At 46.1% G+C, this 26519-nt stretch overlaps 3 protein-coding genes across 3 annotated transcripts; 1 reads left to right on the top strand and 2 right to left on the bottom strand.

Annotated features, from left to right (window-relative positions):
- The first annotated feature begins 113 nt into the window (after positions 1–113).
- LOC128720865 (uncharacterized) lies at positions 114–21726 on the top strand. The gene is made up of 18 exons (XM_053814568.1): positions 114–1036; positions 1105–1263; positions 1327–1706; positions 1779–2118; positions 2202–2605; positions 2664–2944; positions 3014–3213; positions 3293–3604; positions 3681–3762; positions 3857–3984; positions 16124–16779; positions 17230–17369; positions 18157–18641; positions 19002–19148; positions 19232–19364; positions 19437–19787; positions 19891–21381; positions 21463–21726. Exons 1-18 carry the CDS (start codon positions 114–116, stop codon positions 21724–21726), a joined length of 6876 nt encoding a protein of 2291 aa, XP_053670543.1.
- Positions 4337–8307, bottom strand: LOC128730514 (membrane alanyl aminopeptidase-like). Its single transcript, XM_053823564.1, has 7 exons — positions 8263–8307; positions 6935–7615; positions 5517–6849; positions 5241–5431; positions 4976–5141; positions 4738–4877; positions 4337–4675 (listed from the first exon to the last, which is right to left on the bottom strand). The coding sequence occupies exons 2-7, from the start codon at positions 7612–7614 to the stop codon at positions 4372–4374; spliced, it is 2814 nt and encodes a 937-aa protein (XP_053679539.1). The 5' UTR covers position 7615; positions 8263–8307; the 3' UTR covers positions 4337–4371.
- Positions 21462–26034, bottom strand: LOC128730516 (uncharacterized). The gene is given in 12 exon segments (XM_053823565.1): positions 21462–21720; positions 21830–22561; positions 22628–22959; positions 23037–23434; positions 23502–23669; positions 23756–23993; positions 24062–24295; positions 24364–24446; positions 24517–24817; positions 24994–25077; positions 25166–25292; positions 26002–26034. Coding segments are annotated over 10 exon segments (2631 nt in total). The 5' UTR covers positions 25233–25292; positions 26002–26034; the 3' UTR covers positions 21462–21720; positions 21830–21835.
- Between the last annotated feature and the right edge of the window lie 485 nt (positions 26035–26519).

Below are 26519 nucleotides of genomic sequence, written 5' to 3' on the forward strand. Positions count from 1 at the left end.
AAAGTGCGCTTCATTTTCATCCAACATCCCAACCCGAGAACCGGAGCCATAAAGTGCCGGAGTTAAGACTCATCAAAGACGCGACACCCGAGGGACCGGCACCGAGGGCCAACATGAACAACAACAGCGGCAGTAAAATGCAAATCCGGGAATCCTTAGCGATGGAGCTGGACGGTACGACGACCGCTGGCACCCGCGGTGGATTCCTAATTACGCGCATGACGCTCCTAGCCACGGGTGCCATCTTCTGCTGTCTGTTGCTCGGCACCGGCCTACTAATCTACCACTTTGCATCGTGCGATGAACACCACGGCTCGCTACAGCACGCGACCTTGTGCGAACATCAGCACACCTCGTCAGCACATCATCACCCGCAGCACTCGTCGGCTGGGGAAACAGCCCACACGTCAAATCAGGGCAATCGGGATTCGGGGATCAACCAGGGTGAACCGGAGGATAATGGCAAGTCGTCATCGTCGGGGGTGTCGCCCAGCCAACCTAACTCCACCGTGGAACCAGGAAGTGTAGACACAACAGGACAAGATCAGAGCGCGAGTCACGTGCAGCCTGGCGAGGACGCGATTACGCCATCGGTTCGTGAAGATTTGCGGCTGCCACGATCGATCGAACCTGTTGCGTACGATATCCGGCTCGTGCCGTGGCTTGTGGAGGGCAACTTCACCTTCACCGGCACCGTAGACATTCACGTGCGAGTACTCGAGGACTGTGGCAACGTGACGCTCCATGCGACCGCGCTAGACATCCACGAGGCCAGTGTGGGGCGGCTTCTTGAGCGGAATGAAGCGGAAATGTCGGAAGAAAACGAGACACTACCGGGTGGAGAAACGCCATTCGAGGAGGTGATAGAAATCGATCACAATCTCACCATCGCTAGCAAGCAGTTCTACGTGCTGGTACTGAGGACGCCCCTTCGGAAGGACGCTCAGTACGTGGTTCGGTTGCGGTACGAAGGCGTACTCAATGACTACTTGCAGGGGTTCTATCGCAGCTCGTACACTGCGAACAACGAAACGAGGTGCGTACGCGTGAAGCTGTCCTATTTTCGTTATTCTAGTTCGAACTTCTGGATGTTTTCTTTCGTAGATGGATCGCTACGACACAGTTTCAACCAACGGACGCACGGCGTGCCTTTCCGTGTTTCGATGAGCCCGCGTTGAAGGCACGATTCAACATAAGCATCGCGCGTCCCCGGGACATGATCTCGCTGTCTAACATGCCCCGGATGCGCTCCTACGAAGCAGGGTAAGTACGAGAGCACGGACATGTTGCCAGCGTCAGGTTTCACATCGGCCCCCACTTTTGCAGGGAAGCGGACTTGCGTGGGTACGTCTGGGACGTTTACCAACAGTCCGTGCCGATGTCCACGTATCTGGTGGCGTTCGTGGTGTGTGACTACCTCAACCTGACGGCGGGAAACTTCGCTGTGTGGGCCCGATCCGACGCCATCCGGTCAGCTCGCTATGCGCTCGACGTGGGTCCGAAGCTGCTCAAGTTCCTGGAGGACTTCTTCCACATCGACTACCCGCTTCCGAAGGTGGACATGATTGCACTGCCGGATTTCAGTGCCGGAGCGATGGAAAACTGGGGCCTCATCACGTACCGCGAGACGGCGATGCTGTACGAGGAAAACGTGTCCGCCATCAGCAACAAGCAGCACGTGATAACGGTTGTCGCACATGAGCTGGGTAAGCCTCGATTAGGAGAAGACAAGGTCAATTGACTCAGCTGATCTTCATTTCATTTCGTCCCTTCGCTAGCACACCAATGGTTTGGCAATCTGGTAACGCCATCCTGGTGGACGGATCTCTGGCTGAACGAGGGTTTCGCCAGCTACATGGAGTACCTGGGTGTGGACGCAGTTGAACCGGCCTGGAAGTCGATGGAGCAGTTCGTCGTAAACGAACTCCACAACGTGTTCTCGCTCGATGCGCTGTCATCGTCACATCAGATCTCGGTCGAGGTGCACAATCCGGAGGAAATTCATGAGATATTCGACAAAATCTCGTACGGCAAGGGTGCGACCATTATCCGCATGATGGATCACTTCCTCACCACGGACGTGTTCAAGCGCGGGCTGACAAACTACCTGAACGATAAGTAAGTACGCACCGGCTAGCACAACGGTTAATTCGCGGTTTCCTCCTAGGGATATGGATAACATCGTTTGGTTCCGTTTGCAGGAAATACCAGAGCGCCAACCAGGACGATCTGTGGGAGTATCTGACCAACGAAGCCCGGCGTGGTGGGATCTTTGACGATCACACCTCAGTCAAGGAAATCATGGACACCTGGACGTTGCAAACCGGATTTCCCGTCGTGTCCGTGCAGCGTGATTACGCTTCGGACAGCATCGAGTTTCGGCAGGAACGGTTCACCTTCGCCAACAGCTTTGACTCTGGTTCCGAGCCATCGCGGTTGGCTGAGCGGTTCCTTTGGTGGATCCCGATCACGTACACCACACTCGGTGACAGCAACTTCGAGCAGACTAAACCGGCTATTTGGATGAAGGCGGAAGAGGCGCTGGTGATCAACAACCACGACATTCCGAGTCACGATTGGATGATTGTTAATGTGCAGCAAACTGGTGAGTGGTCAGAACGCAGGCTCTAGAGCGTGGCTTGACATATCGTCTATTTGCGTAGGATATTACCGAGTGAACTATGACGAACGTAACTGGGAGATGATCGTCAACCATCTGCAGGATAGGCAGAAACACAAAAGCATTGCTGCCTCGAACCGTGCGCAGTTAATTGATGATGCTCTCAATCTGGCCCGTGCGGGATATCTAAGCTATGCCGTTGCCTTGAACGTAACGCGGTATCTCGTGTACGAAACCGACTATGTGCCGTGGAAAGCCGCCATTGCGGCGCTAAATTACATCGACTCTATGCTAATACGCACGCGCCATTATGGGCTGTTTAAGGTACGTATCGAGAAGGATGTGGTTTATGGTTAGGTACGATCGTGTGTTGTTTTGTTTTTCCACACGCAGAAATACTCCATTGATTTGATAGAAAACGTCTACAAAGACGTTGGCTTCGAGGATCATCGCGACAGTCCGCTGTTGACCGTGTACAAACGGATTAGCGTACTGAAAGCAGCGTGTCACCTCGGTTCCAAGGATTGCGTGAACCACTGCATCCGCAAGTACTACGAATGGATGCACCAACCCAATCCCGACATTAACAATCCGTGAGTATTCTCCAGGATGGGGATTATTCGTGGGTGAAACCGTGTACTAACAAACTCACTCTCATGTACCATTCCGCAGCATCTCACCGAACCTAAAGAGCACGGTGTACTGTACGGCCATCAAGTACGGGGACGAAACGGAGTGGGACTTTGCCTGGGAGCGCTTCCAGAAAGCGACCGTCGCCAGCGAAAAGGAAATCCTTCTCTCCGCCATGGGTTGTTCCCGGGTGCCCTGGATTCTGACGCGCTATCTGGAAAACTCGATGTCGGATGAGTTCGGTATCCGGAAGCAAGACGCGTTCCGCGTGTTCCTATCCGTGGCGGATAACGTAATCGGGCAACCGCTCGCGTTCGACTACATGCGGAATAATTGGCCGAAAATGAAGAGCTAGTAAGCATCAGGGAAAGCGCGCGAATGCCTTCGGCGCCGTGGCGTTATCTTACTAATGAACTTTTCCTAATTATAGCTTTGGCGCTTCGATGTCTAACTTGAACATAATCCTCAAATATTCCACCAAGCGGTTTAACACCGAAACCGAGCTATTGGAAGTAAGCCTGCGGAGCTATGCTATTATTTATATGGTTGCGGTTCATCAACACTTATTAATACTCCCATTTTGGTTCGCTCTTTCTCCCGCAACAGCTTAAGGAGTTTGCGGAGCAGCATTTAAAAGATAGCGGCCGTACGATACAGCAAGCGATAGAGTGGACGGAGGCAAACATCGCGTGGTTAAACCGCAACACGCAGCCGATTGTTAATTGGCTGAATGAATACTAGAAAACGGCTCATGTTGGGCCATAGTTTTGGTGCAACGAACATCGAACGAAACCAACGGAACCGCCGCCTTATGCTACCCAGCCCAGAAAGATGATCGGGGTACAATGGCAAAGTAGTAGTAACTCAATTAGTGGCTAGCAGTTTTAATAAGCGTACTTAAGATAAAATAAAGATAAGTGGTAGTCGAGCACTGCCGTCGGTAAAACGTCCATTTTTGAATCAAATAATTCACCACTTTAACGTCCATTTTAGAATCAAATAATTCACCATCATCAACTATGATCATTTTATTTTCTCGAAACAAAAAAACACATGATAATATAAAAGCTTTTGTACAACGTGAGCTGCTTGTCGTACGGGACAGAGTTGTACTACCGTACCTACCAACGTGCGAGAACCAGCAGCAAAAGCCCAACGATCATCGTCACGTTGGCTAGCATCGTTGCTGCTCCACCGTCGGCTTTCTCTTTCAAGAACGCCTGAATCTCGTCACGATTCCTCATCGTAAACTGCTTGTTGTTTTCGTAATCCATTAAACCATTCTTGATCGAATCGTACGCGGACTGTCCGAGGGTGTTTTTGTTCGCCTCGATGAAGGTGTTGATCGAGTCCCGTTCGATGTCGCTCTTCAACCTACCAAGCAGGTTGTTGAACGCCGTGGCCACGCTTGAGTAACCGTTATGGCTGTTGGAAAATTGGGAAAGATTAAGCGTTGTTTCCACAGGATCCACTCGTTTTGTACTTACGCGGCAGCCCAAATAGCATGGTGCTGTTGTAGGTAACGCGAGACATACGGCAAGGTGTACGGATTATTGATGACGTACGTGTAGGCATTGCTCTTGTCTTGCGAGCGAACATGCGGCGAAGCGATTGCATCCATCATTGTCTGCGAAAAAGAATCAACCCAAATTATGCCCGTTGATGTGTTCGTACCTCAAATACCTCAAAAAAAGAATAATTGATTTTAGAGCAAATATTACTCACCGTGATCAGCTCGACCGTTGAGGCACAGCCCAAACCCTGCAGAATGAGAATCTGCTCCGTGGCCATGTTGGTCGAGAGGTAGTGATTGAACAAGAACTCAAACTGCTCCATTGAACCCTTGCGGATGCCTTCGCAGTACACGACCTGGCGAAGATCGGGATGTACTCTGACCAAGCGACAACACAAAAAGGATGAAGACGAAAAAACATAAGTACGATATTCAATATGTCCCCTGTCGTGGAACATCGAGGTCGTTAGTGCCTACTTCTGAGTGGGATTTTGGTGGAATCTTTCAAACTCCGCCACGGCAGCCTTGCTGCATTCCTCGTGACCGTAGTTGCAAGCCCATTGCAGCACGTTCTGGCGCATGTAGGTGACCACTCTTCGCTCCGTTGAGCTTGGCGCTTGGAATTTGACGGTGTCATATGCCTTATTGAAAATGTCCAGGATGTGCATCTGCAAAACCCGAAATAAAACACAACATGCGCATGCGTTAGATCATGGTGCGATGATCGCCTTTCGACATTCTATCGGTGCTTACCGCGAACAGGTGCTCATCGTCGGCGTGAATTCTGCGGGACAGTGTGGTTAGCCCATTGACTGCGGCCAACCAGGGTGCGTATTCCGTTTCCTCCTTGAGGTACTCGAGAATGTCCAGCGCCGTACCGTACGGCACGATGTCGCCACGCGCCAGATTGAACAGATCGTCAACGATCTGCGCGCGGTTCAGCACGTGAATTCCACCGAAGCCCTCGCTCTTGAGAGCTTTGCTAATTTTGTTCCACAACGGAGCATCGTAGTTAACGCGATAGTAGCCCACCTGCTGGTTGTTCAGGATGAAGTACTGCACGTTGGCAGCGTCCTGCATCGGAATGTCGAACGAAGCTCCGGTGTAGAATGTGGGCTTCGTGTTAACAAAATCAGCGGACTTGGTGGCATACGTAACCGGTAGAGGCCAACGCGTTTCATCCGAGTGCGAGGGTTCGTTGACGAGGAAACGCTTCTGCGTGAGTGTGAACCCACTTTCGTGACTGGTAACGGTTACCAGCGGATAACCCGACTGCACCGTCCACGGTTCCATGTAGGACCTGGCGTTCGGATCGTACCGGTTGAGTACGTTGAACAGATCTTCCGGACGTGCGGACTTGAACGCGCGTTCCTTGACGTACACCCGCAGCGCAGTCCTGAAGGTGTCGGTCGAAAGGTAATGCTCCATCATTCGCAACATGACAGCACCCTTATTGTACGAAATGTTATCGAAGATGCTACTGGACTGGGCCTGCGTGTACACGGGATGCGTCATCGGATGCGTGGACGTCAGGCTATCCATCTGCATGACGCCCTGCAGCTGCTCCACCACGAACTGATGGTTCAGATCCCAATCCGTTTCCACGAGGGCAGTACCGTAATACTGATAGTACCGCGCGAAACCCTCGTTCAGCCAGGTCACGTCCCACCACTCGCAGGTCACCAGGTCTCCGAACCACTGGTGGGCCATCTCGTGCGAAATGACGGCCGCAATTCGCTGTTGCTGCATGCTGGTTGAGTCATCCGATCGGTACAGTATGTTGGTTTCCCTGTACGTCAGCAAGCCCCAGTTTTCCATTGCACCGGCGGAAAAATCGGGCACCGCAGCCATGTACATGCGCGTCATCTCCGGCACGCTCGCGTACGGGTAGTCAATCCAATCACCGAGAGCCTTCAGCAGCTTGATGCCGACGTCCAAGCTGTACTGCGTTTGGTTGCGAGCCTCCGGACGTGCAAGGATACCCAGTCCTTCGCGTTCGTTGGTATCATAGGGAGCCATAATAAACGCCACCAAGTAGGTCGACATTATGGGCGTAACGGCGAACGTCGTCAGGTTTCGTCCAGATCTAAGTGCAAATACAAAATGCAACACCCGAAACATGTTATTCACATACAATCCCAATACAGAAACCAATACTGTTCAGAACATACTCTGCAAACGCACTGCTCAAGATCGGAGTGTTGGAGTACACATTGTACTGTGGGCTTTTGTGGTTTATCTTCAGCTGGAAAGTAGCCTTGAATTTGGGCTCGTCAAAGCAAGGGAATGCACGTCGAGCGTGGGTTTGCTGAAACTGGGTCGAACCCATCCAAACCTTTTCCCCATTGACCCAGTAATAGCTCCGGTAGAACCCATGCATGTCCTCGTCCATATTTCCGATGTAGGTGAACAGTAAAACATAGTCCTCGTTTGGCACCAGCGCTTCGTTCAAAGGCAACGTTAGGATCTCCGTTTCGGCGTCGTGAACGGCTTCTCTCGTCTGCACTACCGCGTTGGTCGAGCTGCGAGTGACACTCCACGATCGAATATCCATCCGTGCCGAGTGGAGCTTGATCTGCATGACATTAGACTTCTCGGTGCGAACCGTGATCTTTGCGGTGCCATCGAAAGTGAACTGCTGTTTGGTGCCTTCCGTCTCGAGGTAGGGTTTGATCTCGATATCGTACCGCGAAGGCCACACGTCATCGTTCAGTCGGTAGTCCTCCAAATTGGCTCGCGGTTCCGCCTCCACCAGGAAGTAACGCTCCGGATCGACCGGGGTCGCCCATGATACGGTAAGACAGGCACAGGTTACCACCGCCGCTAGTACCAGTTTTTCCACCAACGTCATGCTGAAACGATTCATCAATTAGATAAGGACACGGAGATACTCAACTGTACACGATGATACTTTAATCTCCATGAATGGGCCATAAAGACAACCCATTGATAAGTGCGTGCCAAGATGTTCGCGACGCTACGGTGTGCCGATACTTAAAAAAATATATTTTGTGTCTTATCTCTACATGCATGTCAAACTAAGAAAAACCCCCTTTATATTTGATTCTAACCTATAACGAGTGTTAAGTACAATCTATAACATGATACACTTGAGTTATAATCTGTAGCATGATACACTTGACGAGGGAATAGTGGTACACGGCACTTATAAATAGTATCTGAAACTGGATCTTTAACGTTTTGTTAAAGTCGAATATTGCTTTAAATGTGTCACGTGTTTGGACTAAGCACTTTTTGTACATTTTCATGTAAAGAGCCATATACTAGACAGGTTCGGCAACTTCCAAATTGATCGTGATGCACATGAGCGTAGATCACCAGAGAAAGCAACCAATGCGATCGGTTATGGAAACGAAGTTGCTTCTTCTACACAATATTCCAAAAACATTTCTCTCTAGCGTTGTATCCAGCTATTCAGTTTACGGTTTTATTCATTTTTTTTTTCAATCCATCCAAAGCTTTTCTGATCACTAATTACCTGCTGCAATTTTACAAAATGTTCGGCATCCACTGAGCATAGCTGGCTATCTGAACCGACTTATATAGAAGATGGGCACCGAAGGCTTCACGAGCATGTGCGAGTGCAAAACAAAATCATAAAAGTAAGAAAATCGAATCAAGATGACAGGTATTATCAGTATTACGGCGATAGTGTGCAATTGATAGCTTTTATCGTTCTGGTACACCCGGCGCATCGATTTCGAAAGAGAGGTCCCAATAAAACAGCTAAGCCATCCAACTCGTTCCCTCAGTACCACAAAAATTCGCAGCGTGTCTATAGGCTTCACTCCTCTGGTAGCCGAGGAGTAAAGTCAGACGATATCAAGCTTCTACATGACGACGGTGGTCTACATGAGTGTCAGTTGTAAACCTAACTGAGCATGATACACAGCAAAGATTCCAACGGCGTTTTAATTTGTTTTGATTGATTTCTTACAACTGTCCTAATTGAATTCCACGAGTCTACAGGATGCAGGTATTACCTTATCCAATCACTATCTGCAGAGGCAAAGAAGATTGAAGCATCCAAATTATGACTCTCCCTGTCTCCTGTGAGACAAGAATGAATTTCTTGCAGTTTTTAAGTAGTAAAATTAAATCACACCATCATTTATTTGGGAGCATTCGTCTACACCCGGCACATGGCTAACAGTGCCAAGCACAACGCCATCGCAACGTTCACGATCACTGTTTGCGTAGATCCACTGCCACTTTTTTGCTTCAAAAATTCACGTATCTCATCGCGGTGGTTCAGCGTGAATTGTTGGTTAGCTTCGAACTCCGTCAAGCCCTTGGCAATCAGCTCGAACGCAGGTGCTCCCAGGATCTCTTTGTTGGCTTCTGCGTATGCCCCAATGGTGTCCTTTACCGCTGCATCCTTCACGCGGACAAGAACACTGCTCAGTGCTACGGCAACGTGCTCGTAGCCTCCGTGACTGCAATGGTAAGCAGGGAGTAAGGCATAACTCATAGGCTAACGGCTTGACTATCTCTAGCTACTTACGCCTCAGCCCACCGCTCGCTGTTCGACACCAGGTACGATGTTACGGATTCCAGCGCATTCTGATTGCTCAGTACCAGCGATAACGCGGTACTCTTATCTTGACTGCGAACGTCCGGGGAGCTCGTGAGGTTCATGTATTTCTGCACAATAAAACTTGGTTAGTACATGCGGCTAATAGGGAATATGTCACACCCTCTGCTATCAATTCAGGCTTACATAAATTAACGCTTTCTCCGAGGCACAACTCATGCCTTGGAGCGTCAGCTGCTGCTCCGTGGCCACGTTCGTCGTGAGATAAAGATTAAGCAGCGTATCAAACTGCTGCTCCGTGCCCCTACGAACTCCCTCGCAGTACACAACCTGGCGGAGATCGGGATGAACCCTATACGGAGATAGCAGGAGTAGCATATAGGTTCAATTTCAGCTCCACAGCACGTGAAGTGTGAGGCACGCAAGTCTACTCACTTGACGCTCGGATTAGCGCGGAATCGTTCGAATTCATCAACGGCGCTCTTGATGCAGTCGTCGTGGCCATGCCGACAGGCCCATTCAAGTACGAACCTCCGCAGGTAAGTGTCCACTCTGCGATCCGAAAGGGTGGGGGTTCGGAATTCGACATGCCCGTAAACCTTCGCAAGTATATCCAGTACATGGTGCTAAAATCGAAAAGAATGCAGCGATAAGCAGCTATCGTCTCGTTCCGCGAGACCTCCTTCATACGTACGGAGAACATTTTTTCGTCTTCATTGTGGATTCGTAGCGCCAGTACGTTCAAACCGTTCAAAGCCGCTAGCCAGGGTACGTACTCGGTTTCCTCCTTGAGGTAATCCAACATGTCTAACGCGTTGCTGTAGCTTACGAGATCCGCTCGAGCGAGGTTGAACAGATCGTCAACGATCTGCGCGCGGTTCAGCACGTGAATTCCACCAAAGCCCTCGCTCCGTAAGGCTCGGCTAATTTTGCCCCACAACGGAGCATCATAGTTAACGCGATAGTAGCCCACCTGCTGGTTGTTCAGTACAAAGTACTGCAGCTCCGATGCATTACCCACCGAAATGTTGTACGATTCCGTCTCCACTATGAGCGGTTTCGTGTTGGAGAACTGCGCCGCATCGGTGGCGTAGGTGATCGGCAGAGGCCACACCAGTTTATCGTCCTGATTCGTACCGTTGGCGAAGAATCGCTGCTGAGTAAGCGTAAACCCGTTCTCGTTGCCCGTTACGGTGACGAGTGGGAATCCTGGCTGCGTAGTCCAGGGCTTCATGAAGGCACTTGCATTCACATTCTGGCTATCTAGCGCGGCAAACAGATTCTCCGGGCGGGAGGGCTTAAATTGGCGCTCCTTCACGTAATCTCTCAGCGCGGTCATGAACACGGCTTTGGAGAGAAAATGTTCCGTCATTCGCAACACCACGCCACCCTTGTTGTACGAGATGGCATCGAACATGGTGCTGGCTTCCGCCTGTGTGTAAACGGTATGCGTCATCGGATGAGTGGACACCATGCTGTCCATCTGCATGGCACTCTGTAGCTTCTCCACCACAAACTGATGATCCAACTCCCACGTCGATTCGACCAGAGCCGTGCCAAAGTACTCCAGATAGGTAGCGAAACCCTCGTTCAGCCAGGTCACGTCCCACCACTCGCAGGTGACCAAATTACCGAACCACTGGTGGGCCAGCTCGTGTGATATAATCGTGGCGATACGTTGCTGCTGCATGCTGGTGGCATCCTGCTCGACATACAGCAAACTCGACTCCCTGTAGGTGATCAGGCCCCAGTTCTCCATCGCGCCCGCGGAAAAGTCCGGCACGGCAGCCATGTACATGCGAGATATTTCCGGTACGCTATTGTACGGATAGTCGATCCATTCGCCTAGCTTCTTTAGCAGCTTCTGTCCCACCGCCACACTGTAATTGGTCTGATTGGCGGCCTCGGGGCGCGAAAGCACCGCCACATCATCCTCTCCAGTCAGCTTGTACGGTGCAACGACGAACGCCAGCAGATAAGTGGACATTTTTGGCGTGATGGCGAACGTTGCCAATGTTCGATTGTTCCTAAAAAAAAACCAGACAAATAAGAGCTCGTAATTGCTTGCATCTTTTCACCAAAGTGCCGCGCCACTTACCCAACGTTGGCGCTGTTTTTGATAGGCGTGTTCGAGAAAACACTATATTTGAGGGGATTGTAATTCAACATCAGCATGAATGTCGCCTTAAATTTTGGCTCATCGAAGCAGGGAAATGCGCGCCGAGCTTCTGTTTGCTCGAACTGCGTCGATCCAAGCCACACCTTCGTGCCATTCACCGTGTAGTAGCTCCTGTAAAACCCGCCCATGTCCTGTTCTAGCAGACCGACGTAGTTGAATGTCACATAGTACTCCTCGTTTTTCACAAGCGGTTCGCTGAGATGCAGCGTCAGCATTTGCGTTTCCTCCTGATATGTTTCGTTCACGGGGCGCACAACTTGGCTGTTGGATTTTCGCACGACGCTCCAGAACAGGATATCCATCCGCGCCTTGTGCAGTTTGATCTGCGTAACATTGTCTTTCTCCGTCACTACGGTTATCGTGGTGCTACCGTCGAATGTGAACTCTTTCTTATCGCCTTCAGCTTCAAAATAGGGCGTGATCTCGATATCGTAGTGCGTGGGCCAAACGTCATCGTTCAGCCGGTACTCTTCCGGCAAGAGACGTGACTCCACCTCAGACGGCTTCGGTTCCTGCGGTTGCAATGGCGTACCGTCGACATTCTGTGCTAGCAAACATGCGCTAGCAATCACCAACACTGGAATGTATCGCACAAAACTATGCATTCTGTAATGAAACAAAATGTGATCACAAATTAAATATTATCCACCAAGCTTTGTGTTCGTTTTGCTTAAAATTTTCACAGCAGATGAAGTAGTAACAGATCACGACAACAACTGTCTTCCTTCCGTAAGCCTCGGTATAGTTGCTTATTCGAAACAGATAAACGGTTGTTTGCCTTTTGATCGGCTTATTAAATTGTGTTCATAGCTTAAGAGTTGATCCTTCGCACGCTAACGATCCTATGGCTAAGTTCCTACTTGAGTAAGCAACGATCCTAGTATTTGTGGCTGCATCCACTATACACTGCCACATTGCTATTACCTGAGTGATAAACTGAGCTTTCCCACACGTCTCGTACCACTTGCAATGTATGAGGTCGAACCACCTGCAAGCGACTAGTTCTGCACTGGAGGTACGCTTCAAAAGTTAGTCAGTATATATAGCGTCTTCTTCTCAAGAAGCAGTTCGCCAAGAGCAGCAATCGAGTACAGCAAAAATGTGAAGAATGGATCTCGTACCGTCGTAGAGCCCTTTTATCAGCGTTATAAATGAATTAGAAGGTACTTATTACCGTTGCTATGAAAGGTATAATGCCATCGAGACATCGACAAACCGTGAAACGGAGAACCACCCTGCATAAGTTCTGTTGTTTTATCTTTCGTTTAGATACGTGAATATTGACGCTATCGGTAGAAATTTGGAAAAGGAGGGGGTTCCAAGTGATATCATTCGTGTACCAGTTGAACGTCTTACACATTGCTTTGGGGCTATACATTCAGATGCTTTCCGTTTAAGAGACGGAACTGTGACTCACTTTTTCGACGCAGTTAACCGTTGAAATTGAACCATCATGAATTGATTGTCTCCAAACTACGGTTTTTTTAAATCGGTTCTTCCCACTGATCTACCACAACGTCAATTGACAATAGGGAGATTGTTGTCTTCCGTCTTATGGGATACAAATTAGTAGTCTCATGTACACGGATTTGAAGCGAAAATGAATGAATGATTGATTGCTCGCAAAGGTACACCAAACACAATACACTTCTTGCAAAACCCCCGATGACGAAGCCGTGAATTCCACGGCCCTATAGGTTGAACGTTAACCAAAATGTAAGACAATATGATTCCACCCTTTACCAGTGAATCAATTAAGACTCACATGATCTGGACATGACAATCTCAGCCTAGCTTATAGATCACACGATCGATCACAACTGGTGAAGCTAAAACAGAATCCATCCAACTTATTTACTACCAGTTAAATGTTCAGCACAAACGGTTCTACGCTTATCTCAGTGTACGATGCAGTGTTAAAAGGTAATTATCTCCGGTTTGTAAGCGCTTTGCCACGAGCGCCAATATGGCTAAACACTAAATGGTAATTAGCTATAGTAAATTTCGTTCCTGAGGGCGTTCGACAGCTCGCGGTTGCATCCCACCGGCTGCATGCATAGGAGGCATCATTTTATCGTAAAGGCACATGTTTGTTCGGCTGACATTTATACAGTCGAGAATGTGAAGGTAGATGCCCTACAGCGCTATCGCAAATGAAGGAGCTTCGGTAACTTTGAGACGGGTCGATCTTTGAGGAGCCATAACAGCAAAGGAGGAACAAGTAGAAGAAACGACCATAGGGACGCCCTTATGGAATGGGTAGTCGATACATAGATCTTCTTGAAATTTCGGTGCTGAATATCCGTTGAACGTAAATGATTAATTTAAGTAAAGATATTGTAAAGGCATACCGTTTAGGATTTTTTTCTCGCATTCAACAACGGGATGATCGTACTGCCTTAATAAACTGTGCAAGAAAATCAAAAGGACTTTCCTTCAAAAGTACACCAAACATAGTGCAAATAATGTGTGTACAGATAAGTAGCACCTAGATCAACGAACATAAGTATGCAATTCTTACACTCGATCGGTAATCAATGATAGGTAACCAAAAAAAAACGTATCAATCATCTTACGGCCAGATAAGTTCGTTGAACATATAATGAAGCATACCAATAAAGCATTATCTGATCGCGTTAACGCTCCGTCCTAGGTGTTCGTGATGGAAACCGAAATCTTTATAACTATCTTTGCTTTGTTTTATGACGATATCAACAGCAGTATGAGATAATCTTTAAGCCAGCCATGTTGTGAATAGTATTTGTACATGTATTGTTATCGTAACGGCTGGTCAAGATAAAGAAATGATCTTGGTGGCTTTGTGGGCCATAGCAGTAGAGAAGCAAACCGTGGGAAGGACCTCTCAAATGTATCATTGAGTCAGTAGATTGAAAGACGTCGTCGCGTCATGTGTATCAATATGGTACGTTCTAAAGAAACGCCTACGATAGCTCTCATACTCATAGTAATATGCTGTGCAGTAACATACTGTAGCAGCAGCAGCCCATTAAGTGCAAATAAATACACTAATCCTTTGCTCGTGGAGAACGATGATATATCTTCAATCAGTTATCGTTTGTCCCCTGTGTCTGAACCGGTATCTTACGATCTGTTCCTTGACATGACGGATGAGAGATTTTCCACCTATAGTGGAACGATCGACATAGTAATGAAATACATCGGAAATGGAACTAGTTTTTCACTAAACAGCGCAGGCCTAACAATAAATGGCGCGAGCCTCCGTGTAAGTGACGCTAATGGGGCCCTGATACCGATAAAATCGTTTGACATCTCGCCTGAGTTTGAGCAACTTTATTTTAACTTTGCTGAAAATTTTAAAATAAATGCTATATACAAAGTTTATATTGAATTCAGTGGTACGATCAACAAAAATTTATTCAAAGGTGTTTACCGCAGCAGCTATCGTGTGGAAGATAAGATAAAGTGAGCAAATTTTGATTTTGATAAAGTGGTTCATAATTTGCTTGGCTAAAAAAAAAATAACAAATATTGCGTTAATTTTAATTATGTCTACACATATAATAGATACTTGGCTACGACTTTCTTTGCCGCCACCTACGCCCGGACGGTTTTTCCCTGTTACGATGAACCTGCACATAAGGCGAGGTTCAACGTGCGCATTCGTCACTTGCCCCATCATACTGCTTTATCAAATATGCCAGCTATTCAAAGGTATAGTCCCGGATAAGATGCGATTACAGGAAAGTAATGCTCATCATCCTTTTGTTTTATTGTAGAATTGAACATGCACAATACAGTGAAACCACGTTTGACACCACTCCGCTCATGTCAACCTACTTAGTCGCATTCGTCGTGTCGGAATTAGAAACGTTATCTGCCGACAACGAGCTCTTTCGTGTCTTTGCTCCGGTAACGTCTATGTCGAAGTTGGAAGGTGAAATAAATTATGCTAGCTATAATTCAGTCATTATGTTCATTCACAACAGGAAACCCAAGTAAACTACACCACCTATGCACACGAAGTTGCAACGCGATCGTTGCGAATGCTGGAAAACTTTTTTGGTCGCCAAAACCAAATGTCAAAGATAGATTTGGTAGCCATACCAGACTTTGCCATGGGTGCCATGGAAAACTGGGGGATGATAACGTTCCGTGAGGATTACTTGATATACGAAAATGAACAGGAAACCACCGCTGCAGCTAAACAATCGATTGCTGCTGTTGTAACACATGAACTGGTGCATATGTGGTTTGGAAACGAAGTCACCCCGGAATGGTGGACTTATGTTTGGTTGAATGAAGGATTTGCCCGATACTTTGAATACTACATCACATCACAGGTATTGGTTGCCAGCCGGTATTCAAGTACTATCTTTATAATATGCTCTAACAACTGTTTCAGCTTGAACCCACATGGAACCTCTGGGAGCAGTTCATCGTTAACAACGTGCATTCGGCTCTCTCTCAAGACTGCCACAGCCACAACCGTCCTATGAACTATTATGCCACGAATCCTGACATTTTGAATGAATTGTATGATTATGTGGTCTACGCAAAGAGCGCCTCCGTTATTCGAATGGTGCAAAATGTCATTGGTTTTGATACGTTTAAGCAAGCCCTTAATGACTATCTTCGATCGCGTAGTTATCTCACGACACGCCCACAATATCTCTACGCAAGCATTGAAAAGTTCCACACCGTAGACCTTCCAGATACCGTGGAAGCCATCTTCGAGAGTTGGGCCAACGCGCCCGGATATCCTGTGGTGACGGTGTCCTTCGATCGTACTACACGCACCCTGACAGCATCCCAAAAGCGTTTCTGGTTGCCAAACGACAACGACAGTCCGCCGGAAAACAAGCTGTTCTTCGTTCCCCTCAACTACGCGTCAAACATAGCCTCCTTGGATGATTTTGAAGATACAGCTCCGACGTTCTGGTTGACACCTTCGAATCCTACCGCAACCGTTACTGTGGGGGCGGGTCTTGAGTGGGTCGTTGTCAACAAACAGCAGACGGGTTATTATAGGGTAAATTACGACGCCACGAACTGGCAGAAGTTGATCGATGCATTGAACAGCGATCAGTTCGATGTACTGCTTCCTGTCATCAATCGGGCACAGCTGGTGGATGATGTGGCGAATCTTGCTCGAGCTGGCGAAGTCAGCTACGATGTAGCCCTTTCGTTGCTGCAATACTTGGAGCGCGAAACGGAATACATTCCATGGAGCACGGCTTACAATGCGCTGTTGCAGCTGGATCGGATGTTCTCTGGCAACAAAGATTATATGCGTTTCGAAAGTTTTTTACGAACTATTACTGAACGAGTTTTCAACGAAACTGAAAATTCTAGCCCTCATAATCATATGAGTAGATTGCATCGAGAGAAGTCCATTTATTTGGCGTGCTATTCAGGTGTACAGGCATGTTTAAATATGGTAACCACCGCACTGGAAATAGCGATCAGCGAAGGATCTTTAAATATTGCAAAAGAAATGCAACCAGCGGTGTTTTGTGCATTGAACAAATTCAAAATACCTCTCGAAGCAAATTACGGGCTGGAACTATTTCAAAAATTTTGGGTTTCACCCGATAAGTATGGATATTTAATTAACAAATACATCAACGCAGTCGGATGCGCACGGGATCCAGCCATGATCGAGTTCTTTTTGCAGTTGATAGAGCTAGATGTGGCATTGTTTCCAATAACATTGAGTATGAAAACGAACATATTAACAAACCTTATTAAAGGTGGATCACCTACTCGTATAGCGGCTATTCAGTACATCAACCAGCGGTTTCCTGATGTTTCTTCTAATCTTCAGCAACAACTGGTTCCCATGTTCGATGCCTTCGGAAGTAGCATAAACACTCCCGCTGAATATCAGATGGTAAGTAAATCACTAGTAAGTAATCATAGTGGGCAGCCATTTTGTAACTTATTTTCGCTTTGAACTTTTCAGCTGCTCGAAATGATTAACACCCATTTATCTTTACTCGATCCTCCTGTATTGGATGCAGCCACTCAAGCACTCAATCAAGCGCAGCAAAATTTACACTGGCTAGACAAGTATTCTGATGGTATTGCCGAATGGCTAGCAGATCGAAACATTGGAGACACAGATGATAGCGGGACGGGAACAATTACGTTTAGTCTAATCTCTTTAATAGTAGCTCTACCGACGCTAGTATGGCATACTGAACTAACGCTAACTTATTAATAACGATGTTCGACATGTTGGTGTTGCTCAATCCACTTATTGTTTGAAAATTGGAATTTTATCATGAACATTTTATAATAAAATATTATAAATATCCTTGCGGATTTGTTTCAAACCACATTTCGTTTACCTGTTATCTTGAAACTTTGCAGCTTTAAAAAAATATGAATAGGCAGATATTTATAGGCACTGGTATTCATGTATACACCCTGTAGGTACTTGGACACAACCAATTGGTTCTGTTATCAGTATTTGAGTCCACTACGAAGCGATAACATGCTATCTGGAGAAGCACTATTGATACGGTATCATATTCACATTGTGATCCTGATTGTAAATCGATTAATCCATCCGGCTGCGAATGGTTTATTGTGACAATAACTACACAGCTAATGTATCATGTAATGGGCATTTTTCACGTAACTGGCAGTCTTTAATCCGGTGTACTACCTTCAAGATGTACCGTTCAATACTGTGCTTAGTGACTGTCATCCTTCCGTTTATCCTAGCGTTAGCACCTATAAGCGAGGACAAACACTCACTTACACGCGATTCACACGATGACAGTGGCTATCTTCTGCCGAAAGTGTCGGAACCAATATCCTACAAATTATTTCTCGATGTCACAAACTACGACTTCTTCTCGTACACCGGCACCGTCGACATACAGATGCGTTACACTAGCGATCAGAACCATTTCTATCTTAACAGTAACGGTCTAGTGATCGACAAAGACAGCATTAAAGTTACAGGCCCGGATGGCCAGGAATTGGCACTCGGAGGTCTCGTATACCTGGAACAGTATGAACTACTTTATTTGAACTTTAACGAGCGCTTGCAAACCGGAGAAATCTATAGAGTTCAGATGAGCTTTCTGAACAACATTGGCACCGAGCTAAAAGGATTGTACAGAAGTAGTTATACCGTGGGGAACAACACTAGGTAAGATTTACGTTGCTACGGTGTTACGATTAGTTCTACAATAGAGCGCAATACAACGTGCGTTCAACCGTGAACGTCAGTGAAACATACTGACCATACATTATTTTACGGTTGAGATTCGTTCTGAATTTTATTTGACCATTTATTGAAAAATTGTTTTAATTGACTTTATGCGATACAAAATAAAATAACAACATTTCGTCCCATTTCGCAAGTTAACTTTCAAATTCCATACTATATAAAGAATCAAAAAACCCTTGTGCTTGTCCAACACGAACAATAGATTTATCAATTTGAAAGTTTGATATCAATCACAATCTTGAATTATACAACATATATTAATCATGAGTAACAACTTAGGTATTTGGCAACAACTCATTTCGAATCCACTTACGCCCGCAACGTGTTTCCCTGCTACGATGAACCCGCCTACAAGGCAACATTCGATGTTCATATTCGACACCGTTCTGAGTACATCGCGTTGTCAAACATGCCGGTGATGGAAAAGTAAATATGCAAGAAGAATATCAATAACAACGCTCCAAATTATAACCATTACCAATTGGTATACTGACGCTCATTGCTTTCAGAGTTCAAAATGGAGATTACACGGAAACAACATTCGAAACTACTCCGCTCATGTCGACCTACCTGTTGGCGTTTGTCATTTCCGACTTTAAAACTTTATCTCTTGACTCAGATCGTTTTCGCGTATTTGCCGAGGTAAAAGTGATATTTTAGATTAATAATGTTAGTCATAGATAATATAAAATGTTGTATATTTTCATGCAACAGGAGAGCAAGGTAGAACATACGGAGTACGCGCTGGAATTTCTCGGAAAGTCTTTGCGGACCCTGGAAACGTTCTTTGGTCACCAATACCAGCTGCCAAAAGTAGATTTGATTGCTATACCTGACTTTGCAATGGGGGCTATGGAAAATTGGGGCCTCATAACGTTTAGAGAGCAGTACCTGATTTATGAAGATGGTGTAACAACGGTTCGAACGAAGCAAAACATTGCAGATCTAATAACACATGAGCTAACTCATATGTGGTTTGGAAACGAAGTCACCCCGGAGTGGTGGACCTATCTTTGGCTAAGCGAAGGTTTTGCCCGTTACTTTGAATACTACATTACGTCACAGGTATTAACACATTCAAGACCCATTTTTTAGGATCCATTTAAGACCCAAAGCTTTGTAAACCCAATTAAATCCGATTCATTGTTGGTGTTTTTTGTTTTGTTAGCTTGAACCCACATGGAACCTCTGGGAGCAGTTCATCGTTAACAACGTGCATTCGGCTCTCTCTCAGGACTGCCACAGTCACAATCGTCCTATGAACTATTATGCCACGAATCCTGACGTTTTGAATGACTTGTTTGATTATGTAGTCTACGCAAAGAGCGCCTCCGTCATTCGAATGGTGCAAAATGTCATTGGTTTTGATACGTTTAAGCAAGCCCTTAATGACTATCTTCGATCGCGTAGTTATCTCACGACACGCCCACAATATCTCTACGCAAGCATTGAGAAGTTCCGCACCGTAGACCTTCCAGATACCGTGGAAGCCATCTTCGAGAGTTGGGCCAACGCGCCCGGATATCCTGTGGTGACGGTGTCCTTCGATCGTACTACACGCACCCTGACAGCATCCCAAAAGCGGTTCTGGTTGCCAAACGACAACGACAGTCCGCCGGAAAACAAGCTGTTCTTCGTTCCTCTTAACTACGCGTCGAACATAGCCTCCTTGGATGATTTTGAAGATACAGCTCCGACATTCTGGTTGACACCTTCGAATCCTACCGCAACCGTTACTGTGGGGGCAGGTCTTGAGTGGGTCGTTGTCAACAAACAGCAGACGGGTTATTACAGGGTAAACTACGACGCCACGAACTGGCAGAAGTTGATCGATGCATTGAACAGCGATCAGTTCGATGTACTGCTTCCTGTCATCAATCGGGCACAGCTGGTGGATGATGTGGCGAATCTTGCTCGAGCTGGCGAAATCAGCTACGATGTAGCCCTTTCGTTGCTGCAATACTTGGAGCGCGAAACGGAATACATTCCATGGAGCACGGCTTACAATGCGCTGTTGCACCTGGATCGGATGTTTTCGGCAAGCAGCCAATACTCAAGATTCGAGAGCTACCTGCGCTCCATTACTGGCTGCATGTATGAAAATGTTCTACTAACGGGACCAATGGACCATATCAGCAGACTGCATCGTGGAAATACTGTCTACCTGGCGTGCTACTCTGGTGTGCAGAAATGCATTGACGATTCTATTACACTAGCAAATAGCGCCATACAAGATCCATCATTCGTTGTACCCGACGAGATTCAAGCGACAGTGTTTTGTGCTTGGCATAAATATGCACCTCCCACGCAGCCTAATATTCCTATTGATTTGTTCGAGCAATATATTCAATCTGCCGAACAGCCGCAGCAGTTGGACATGATAAATCGGTTTTTGACCAGCGTCGGTTGCACACGCAATGAAACGATCGTGGAGTATTATCTAACCCTTACAACATACAACTATCCTGGCCTCCCTCTCACGGCCGCCCAGCGAAATCAAATTTATTCCGGTCTAATCAATGGCAACACCATAGCCCGCATGGCTGCCTTGCGCTATCTACACGAGCACTTTTCCACTGTTAGCTACCTGCTGACCTCCGTGGCGCCTATCTTCACCGATCTTGGAAATCGAATTAATTCACAAGAGGAATACATGGTGGTAAGTACGACGATTGTAGAGAGGAAAATAAGAAATATGAACACTTTTATAATCTCATTTATTTATCAATTCCTGTTGCAGTTGAGGAACATTGTCGAAGATTTTGAAGACATTCTTTCCAACACAGCAAAGAATGCTGCGAAAGCGGCCATTGCGCAAGCTGAACAAAACATGGGATGGATGGAGAAGTACTCCGAAACCATATCGTCCTGGCTAGTGGAACAAAATTACGAAGGAACAACCGAGAAACCTCCTGGAGGTGGAGGCGTTGTTCATAGCGCGGGACTTTCGGCAGCATTCGGAAGTGTGATGATCACGATAGCATCCGTAGTTCTCCGTCTATAAAAAAAAACATCAACGATCATTCAGTACATTTTCTGTTCTTTGTTAAGACAAGGATACTGAAGGCATACTAAAGACTTATGCAAAAAAACCCTGATTTAACTACCTAGTTCTATAATCCTTGCTCTGTTGTGAACTCTATGTTATCATTGTTTTGCATTTCCACCGTAATCACATTCTTAATCCAGTTGTAATGTTCGCTGATCCTCTGGTACACGGTATAATATAGCCGGCTGGGATGTGCTCCATAGTCGTCCTCATCATTATTATCATCATTGATATTTTCCACTGAATGACCGGATCCAAAAAGGCCTACCATGTATGTTATCTTACACTCTTCAACACCCTCTGCAACGTGCCATACAAGAGGATTACCACCATCCGTATCAATATGGATGTCATGATGATAGTACATGTTATCCTTCTCAACGCACATATTTAGATTGGTAACATTGCATTTGGGGTATTTCAGCTGGCAATGTCTGTTGAACAGAGGGAACCGGTACTGGTGTTTATAGTGTGGCTTGGCAAATGCTTCCTCCAGTCGTAAAGGCGTGTGGGTTTGATTCTGCCACAGACATGCCGGGATGGTTTCGTTGTTGATTTTAACTTCGCTATCTAGCTTCAGCAGCATTAAATTGTACTCCACTGGTACGCCGCCAAACTCTGGATGTACGAACGCACCCAGAACATTTCGTTTTTGTTTCGTACTATTTCCAGCTACGATCATAGCTTCATCATGTGCCAATTTTTGATAGCAGGTTGCAGTGGTTAGGACAAACTGCTTGGACACTAACGTACCATTGCAAGTTCGGTTCTCATTGTCTTCAATTCGAATCTGTGTTATAAAAAGCATAAATTAGTCCGTTGGTGGCTCACTGTGCGCTCTGAGTCAGTGTCTTACCAAGTACGGATAGGTCGGAAAATTATCCACCTGATAGGGAGACTTATTTCTGCGGTACTCATGATAAAGCAGATGGCACATTTCTAGTTCCTCGGATACTTGCGCTACTACATCCCGATGATCCTCATCAACCAGCATGTTCTCTTCTGAGCAGCATACCACCGTTTCGGTATGCTTCCCAAATGAGCAAGTACCGAAGGAATTAATCTCACCGCCTTTTTTAACTACCTATTCGAGCCGCGGACAATTTTGCAGACTGACACAGGTACCCTCGGCACCGCTGGCATCCTGACAGCGATCACCGTAGTATTTGGTATCGTCTTCGTAGTGAACTGCAAATATAACCAACGAAATTTTGTTACATATTTCGTCATTGCATAGATCATGAAATCTATCCCTTTTCTCTCACCTTTCGGGGCAAACATAATACTGTCAATCCATGGGATGTATGGTGCTATTTTCGTGTACACGGTCGGCAAATTAAATCCACAGTTCTCGCCCTGACTGTTGATCGCAAATATGAACTCGAAGTATCGGTTGAATGCGAATAACGAGCGTGACAATGCGGAACCGATGCTGTTGTGGCAAAACCGGGGTACCAATGCTGTCGGGAACCCAGCACAAATCTTATGCTGTGGCACCTTCTCCACACAGTCATCGTATACGTCGGCGGTCGCATAAAGCTGATCAGTTCGTACGGAATCATCGATCGTCTCGTTGTATGGCACGTACCCGTTGCTTTGGAACTCGCTCACCGGCAACTTGTCTCGGGACCAAATGCAAGCCGGTAGTACAGTTTTATTGAAGCTAAAAGTATACAGTCCAACGTATACGCTACCATACGACACACGTATTGAGATGGCGAAGCACTTACTGATAAATAGGAGTCATCAATTCTAACAGGGCAATATCATTTGCAAATGTACTCGCATCATACTCTGGATGATAATGCACCTTGCGGGCGTTGGTGCGCACTCGAATTTTGTTATCTCTCATCGGATAATACACATTTGGCTGTGCCATCTCAACGGAAAAGTTGACGCTAGAGTTAAAAAATGTCCCCGAAAGTTATTTAAGATTACACGCCGCCACAAACGCCTTACGTTAGAGTGGATCGGTGATACTTACTCGACGTATTGCTTCAAGCAGTTGGCTGCCGTCAGAATAAACTGAGGTCCTATTAGTGATCCGTAGCAATGCCTTTTGGAGCCAGTTTCCGCCGTATTCGGTAAGATGCGCACTTTATATTGATCAACGCTGGTAATCGATAAACGAGATTTTGAATACTGCACAGATTGATAGTTATCACTCCTGGAAACCATTGAATCTTCATATTCGCGAAGATCGTTGTACTTAGAAACGCATTCTGCAATCAAGGCAAGCATATTCGTTGAGGCTCGGAATTAAAAAACAAACATGCTCCTTTTCACATACCGGAAGAAGTAATATTCATTTCCGTGACCGTTTCTATCCAGCCAATGTATTTAGATACAGGCAGGGTGTTACCATCCTCATCCGTTCCAAAAGTTAACACAAACGGATGCATGTGATAGTGAGCGATTGCTCTTGTCTGTAACATAGTGCTCTTCAGCAGAAGATCCTTTAAGCAGTCCTTGCGATTTTGGAAAGAACACACCGTCTCATCCAATGTCAGATTACCGTTTGGTGCTGATAAGATATCGCAACATTAAAAATATGCTACATGAATCTTGCTACATTGCCAACCGAAAACATACCCGTTGAGATTGATTGAATTTTTTCAAAGCCATCATCAAACATATCATCCCAGAAGCAGACCGGAACAGCTAGTTGTGTGAATCTGAAAATGGATTGAAGATTCGATTTACAAATAAATTACATGGTGCTTTTAAGTGAGAAATGAGACTTACTCAATACTGGTTGAAAGACGAAGCAGTGTAACGTTATAGTTTGGATGAGGGAACAACTTTAAAACTGTTATCGCATCAACAGTCTCGTTGTTTAGCTTAACCTCGGGTAATAGCTCTTCCTCAGCTGAAGCACAATCTGACGACGTAAGAATATGATTTTCATTAACGATCAGCCCGACACAGGTTGTGGCCCCAAGTCGTACGCGAACCGTGTGGCTGTAAGTTTTGTCGACATATCGATCAGAGAATATTGAGCTTGCCAGTCCTATCCCTCCGTATCCGTAAATTGAGTATAGACAATCTGGAATTGAAAATGACGTGATTTGATGTGACGAACAAAATCTTCAAGATAGCGCTCTTCCATTCTGTTCTACTCCAGTAAAAGCTCTCGGGGTAAACTGGGGTTTGCCAAACAATGCTTATAATATATAAACAATTTTACTACATATTTTACCATTTTTTTTTCATTTTTATTACCTGTCACACTTTCCTCCTCATTCGGGAACAATAAGCTAATAGACTCGAGCTCCGGAACTCGCTCTGGGAACAGTGTGGCACTGACTGTCGGCATAAAAAAAATGATAAATTATTTCAACTGTTCCTTCGGTTCACATAAATGATGCGTTAACTTATTTTCTCTTTTTAATACCTGCACTAAAACACAAGCTCGCTGCTATTACACCTGAAACTATCACGCCAATCCGTCCGTATGCCATGGCGATGAGCAATTAACACAGAACAAACGAACAACGACTGTAACGGCCACTAGATGGCTGCTAAAGACGAATGAAGATCAGTTCAATCGGAGCCGCAGACTTATATAAATTTCAACCGGTGTTCGGAGAACAGGCAAGTTCATGGAATTTCCTATCGCAGCGGGTTTCCCATGGTACTAACATTAACATTTACAACACAACAACAGTGGTAGAGTATATTATCAGGAAGGCCAGAGCGATCGATGATCATCTGAGGATCAAGCGGCACATCATAAATGCATTGGCACCAAAAACCTTTTTCATGTGGTATTCGTGAAGCAGTTTCTCAATACAATCTACTCTTATGCGCAAGGAAAACGAAGCGTAATCAAGGCAAACAAACTGTAAGATCAAGCATACCCACGATTGAGCCAGCTGTCAACGTGATCGTGTGAGAGACAAAACGGTGACAGAGGAGTTCAACCGACAAAACCAGTTTCAGCGAAGCCAGAAACGTGTTTTAATATTTACCTCGAAGCCAATTCTGATATTACATTTCAAACGGGAGGGTTTGTTTTATAGAACTTGTTGGAAGATTAAAGTTTTGACCAGGAAATTATATTCTTTACAAAAGGTTGAAGTTGCGTAGTGAAAGTTGATGATCCTTTATAGATAATACCACTGCATTCTAGTCTATAAAAACCATAGCAAGCACCAACTTAAAAAAACAACTAGCCCCGTAAGCCCGTAGTTTCTGGTTTTTATTTTTTTTGTATTCTATGAACGTTACACTTTATTTTACATTTAATACGCACAACTTAATATCTATGTTTTAACATCCGTCCTCGTCGACGGTCCCGGCAGAAGAGAGCGAGTCACTCCCGGGTGCCTGTCTAAGTGCCCACGTCAACAAGGTCACTCGTGAGTGGCACATTAGACTACGCTCCCAACATCCCTCCTTGTTTAATATTGCTGGTACGGTGCCATCCACTGAGGCGGTCTTCGAACCCGCGAAGATCGTCGTAGAGGTTGCAACGGCGAGGGCGTTGCACTGTCGGCCGTTTCAAACCCTGGTGAGGTCGGCGACAAGAACGTTTCAGGGGACAGTAGCGTAGACGACGAAGTCGATGAGGGCGGTGATGATAAGGACGGTAACGGTGAAGACGACGGACACAGTGCACACGATGGAGATGGGGACGATGACAACATACAATCTTTGGCATCATCTATCACTTCATGTTGTTGACCAGTATTTAGGTTTGCGTCTGGATTATGGGATTCTTCAACCATGTTCCATGTATCCAACAA

Source organism: Anopheles nili, chromosome 2 (assembly GCF_943737925.1).
Source record: "Anopheles nili chromosome 2, idAnoNiliSN_F5_01, whole genome shotgun sequence".
In the NCBI taxonomy this organism is placed as follows: domain Eukaryota; kingdom Metazoa; phylum Arthropoda; class Insecta; order Diptera; family Culicidae; genus Anopheles; species Anopheles nili.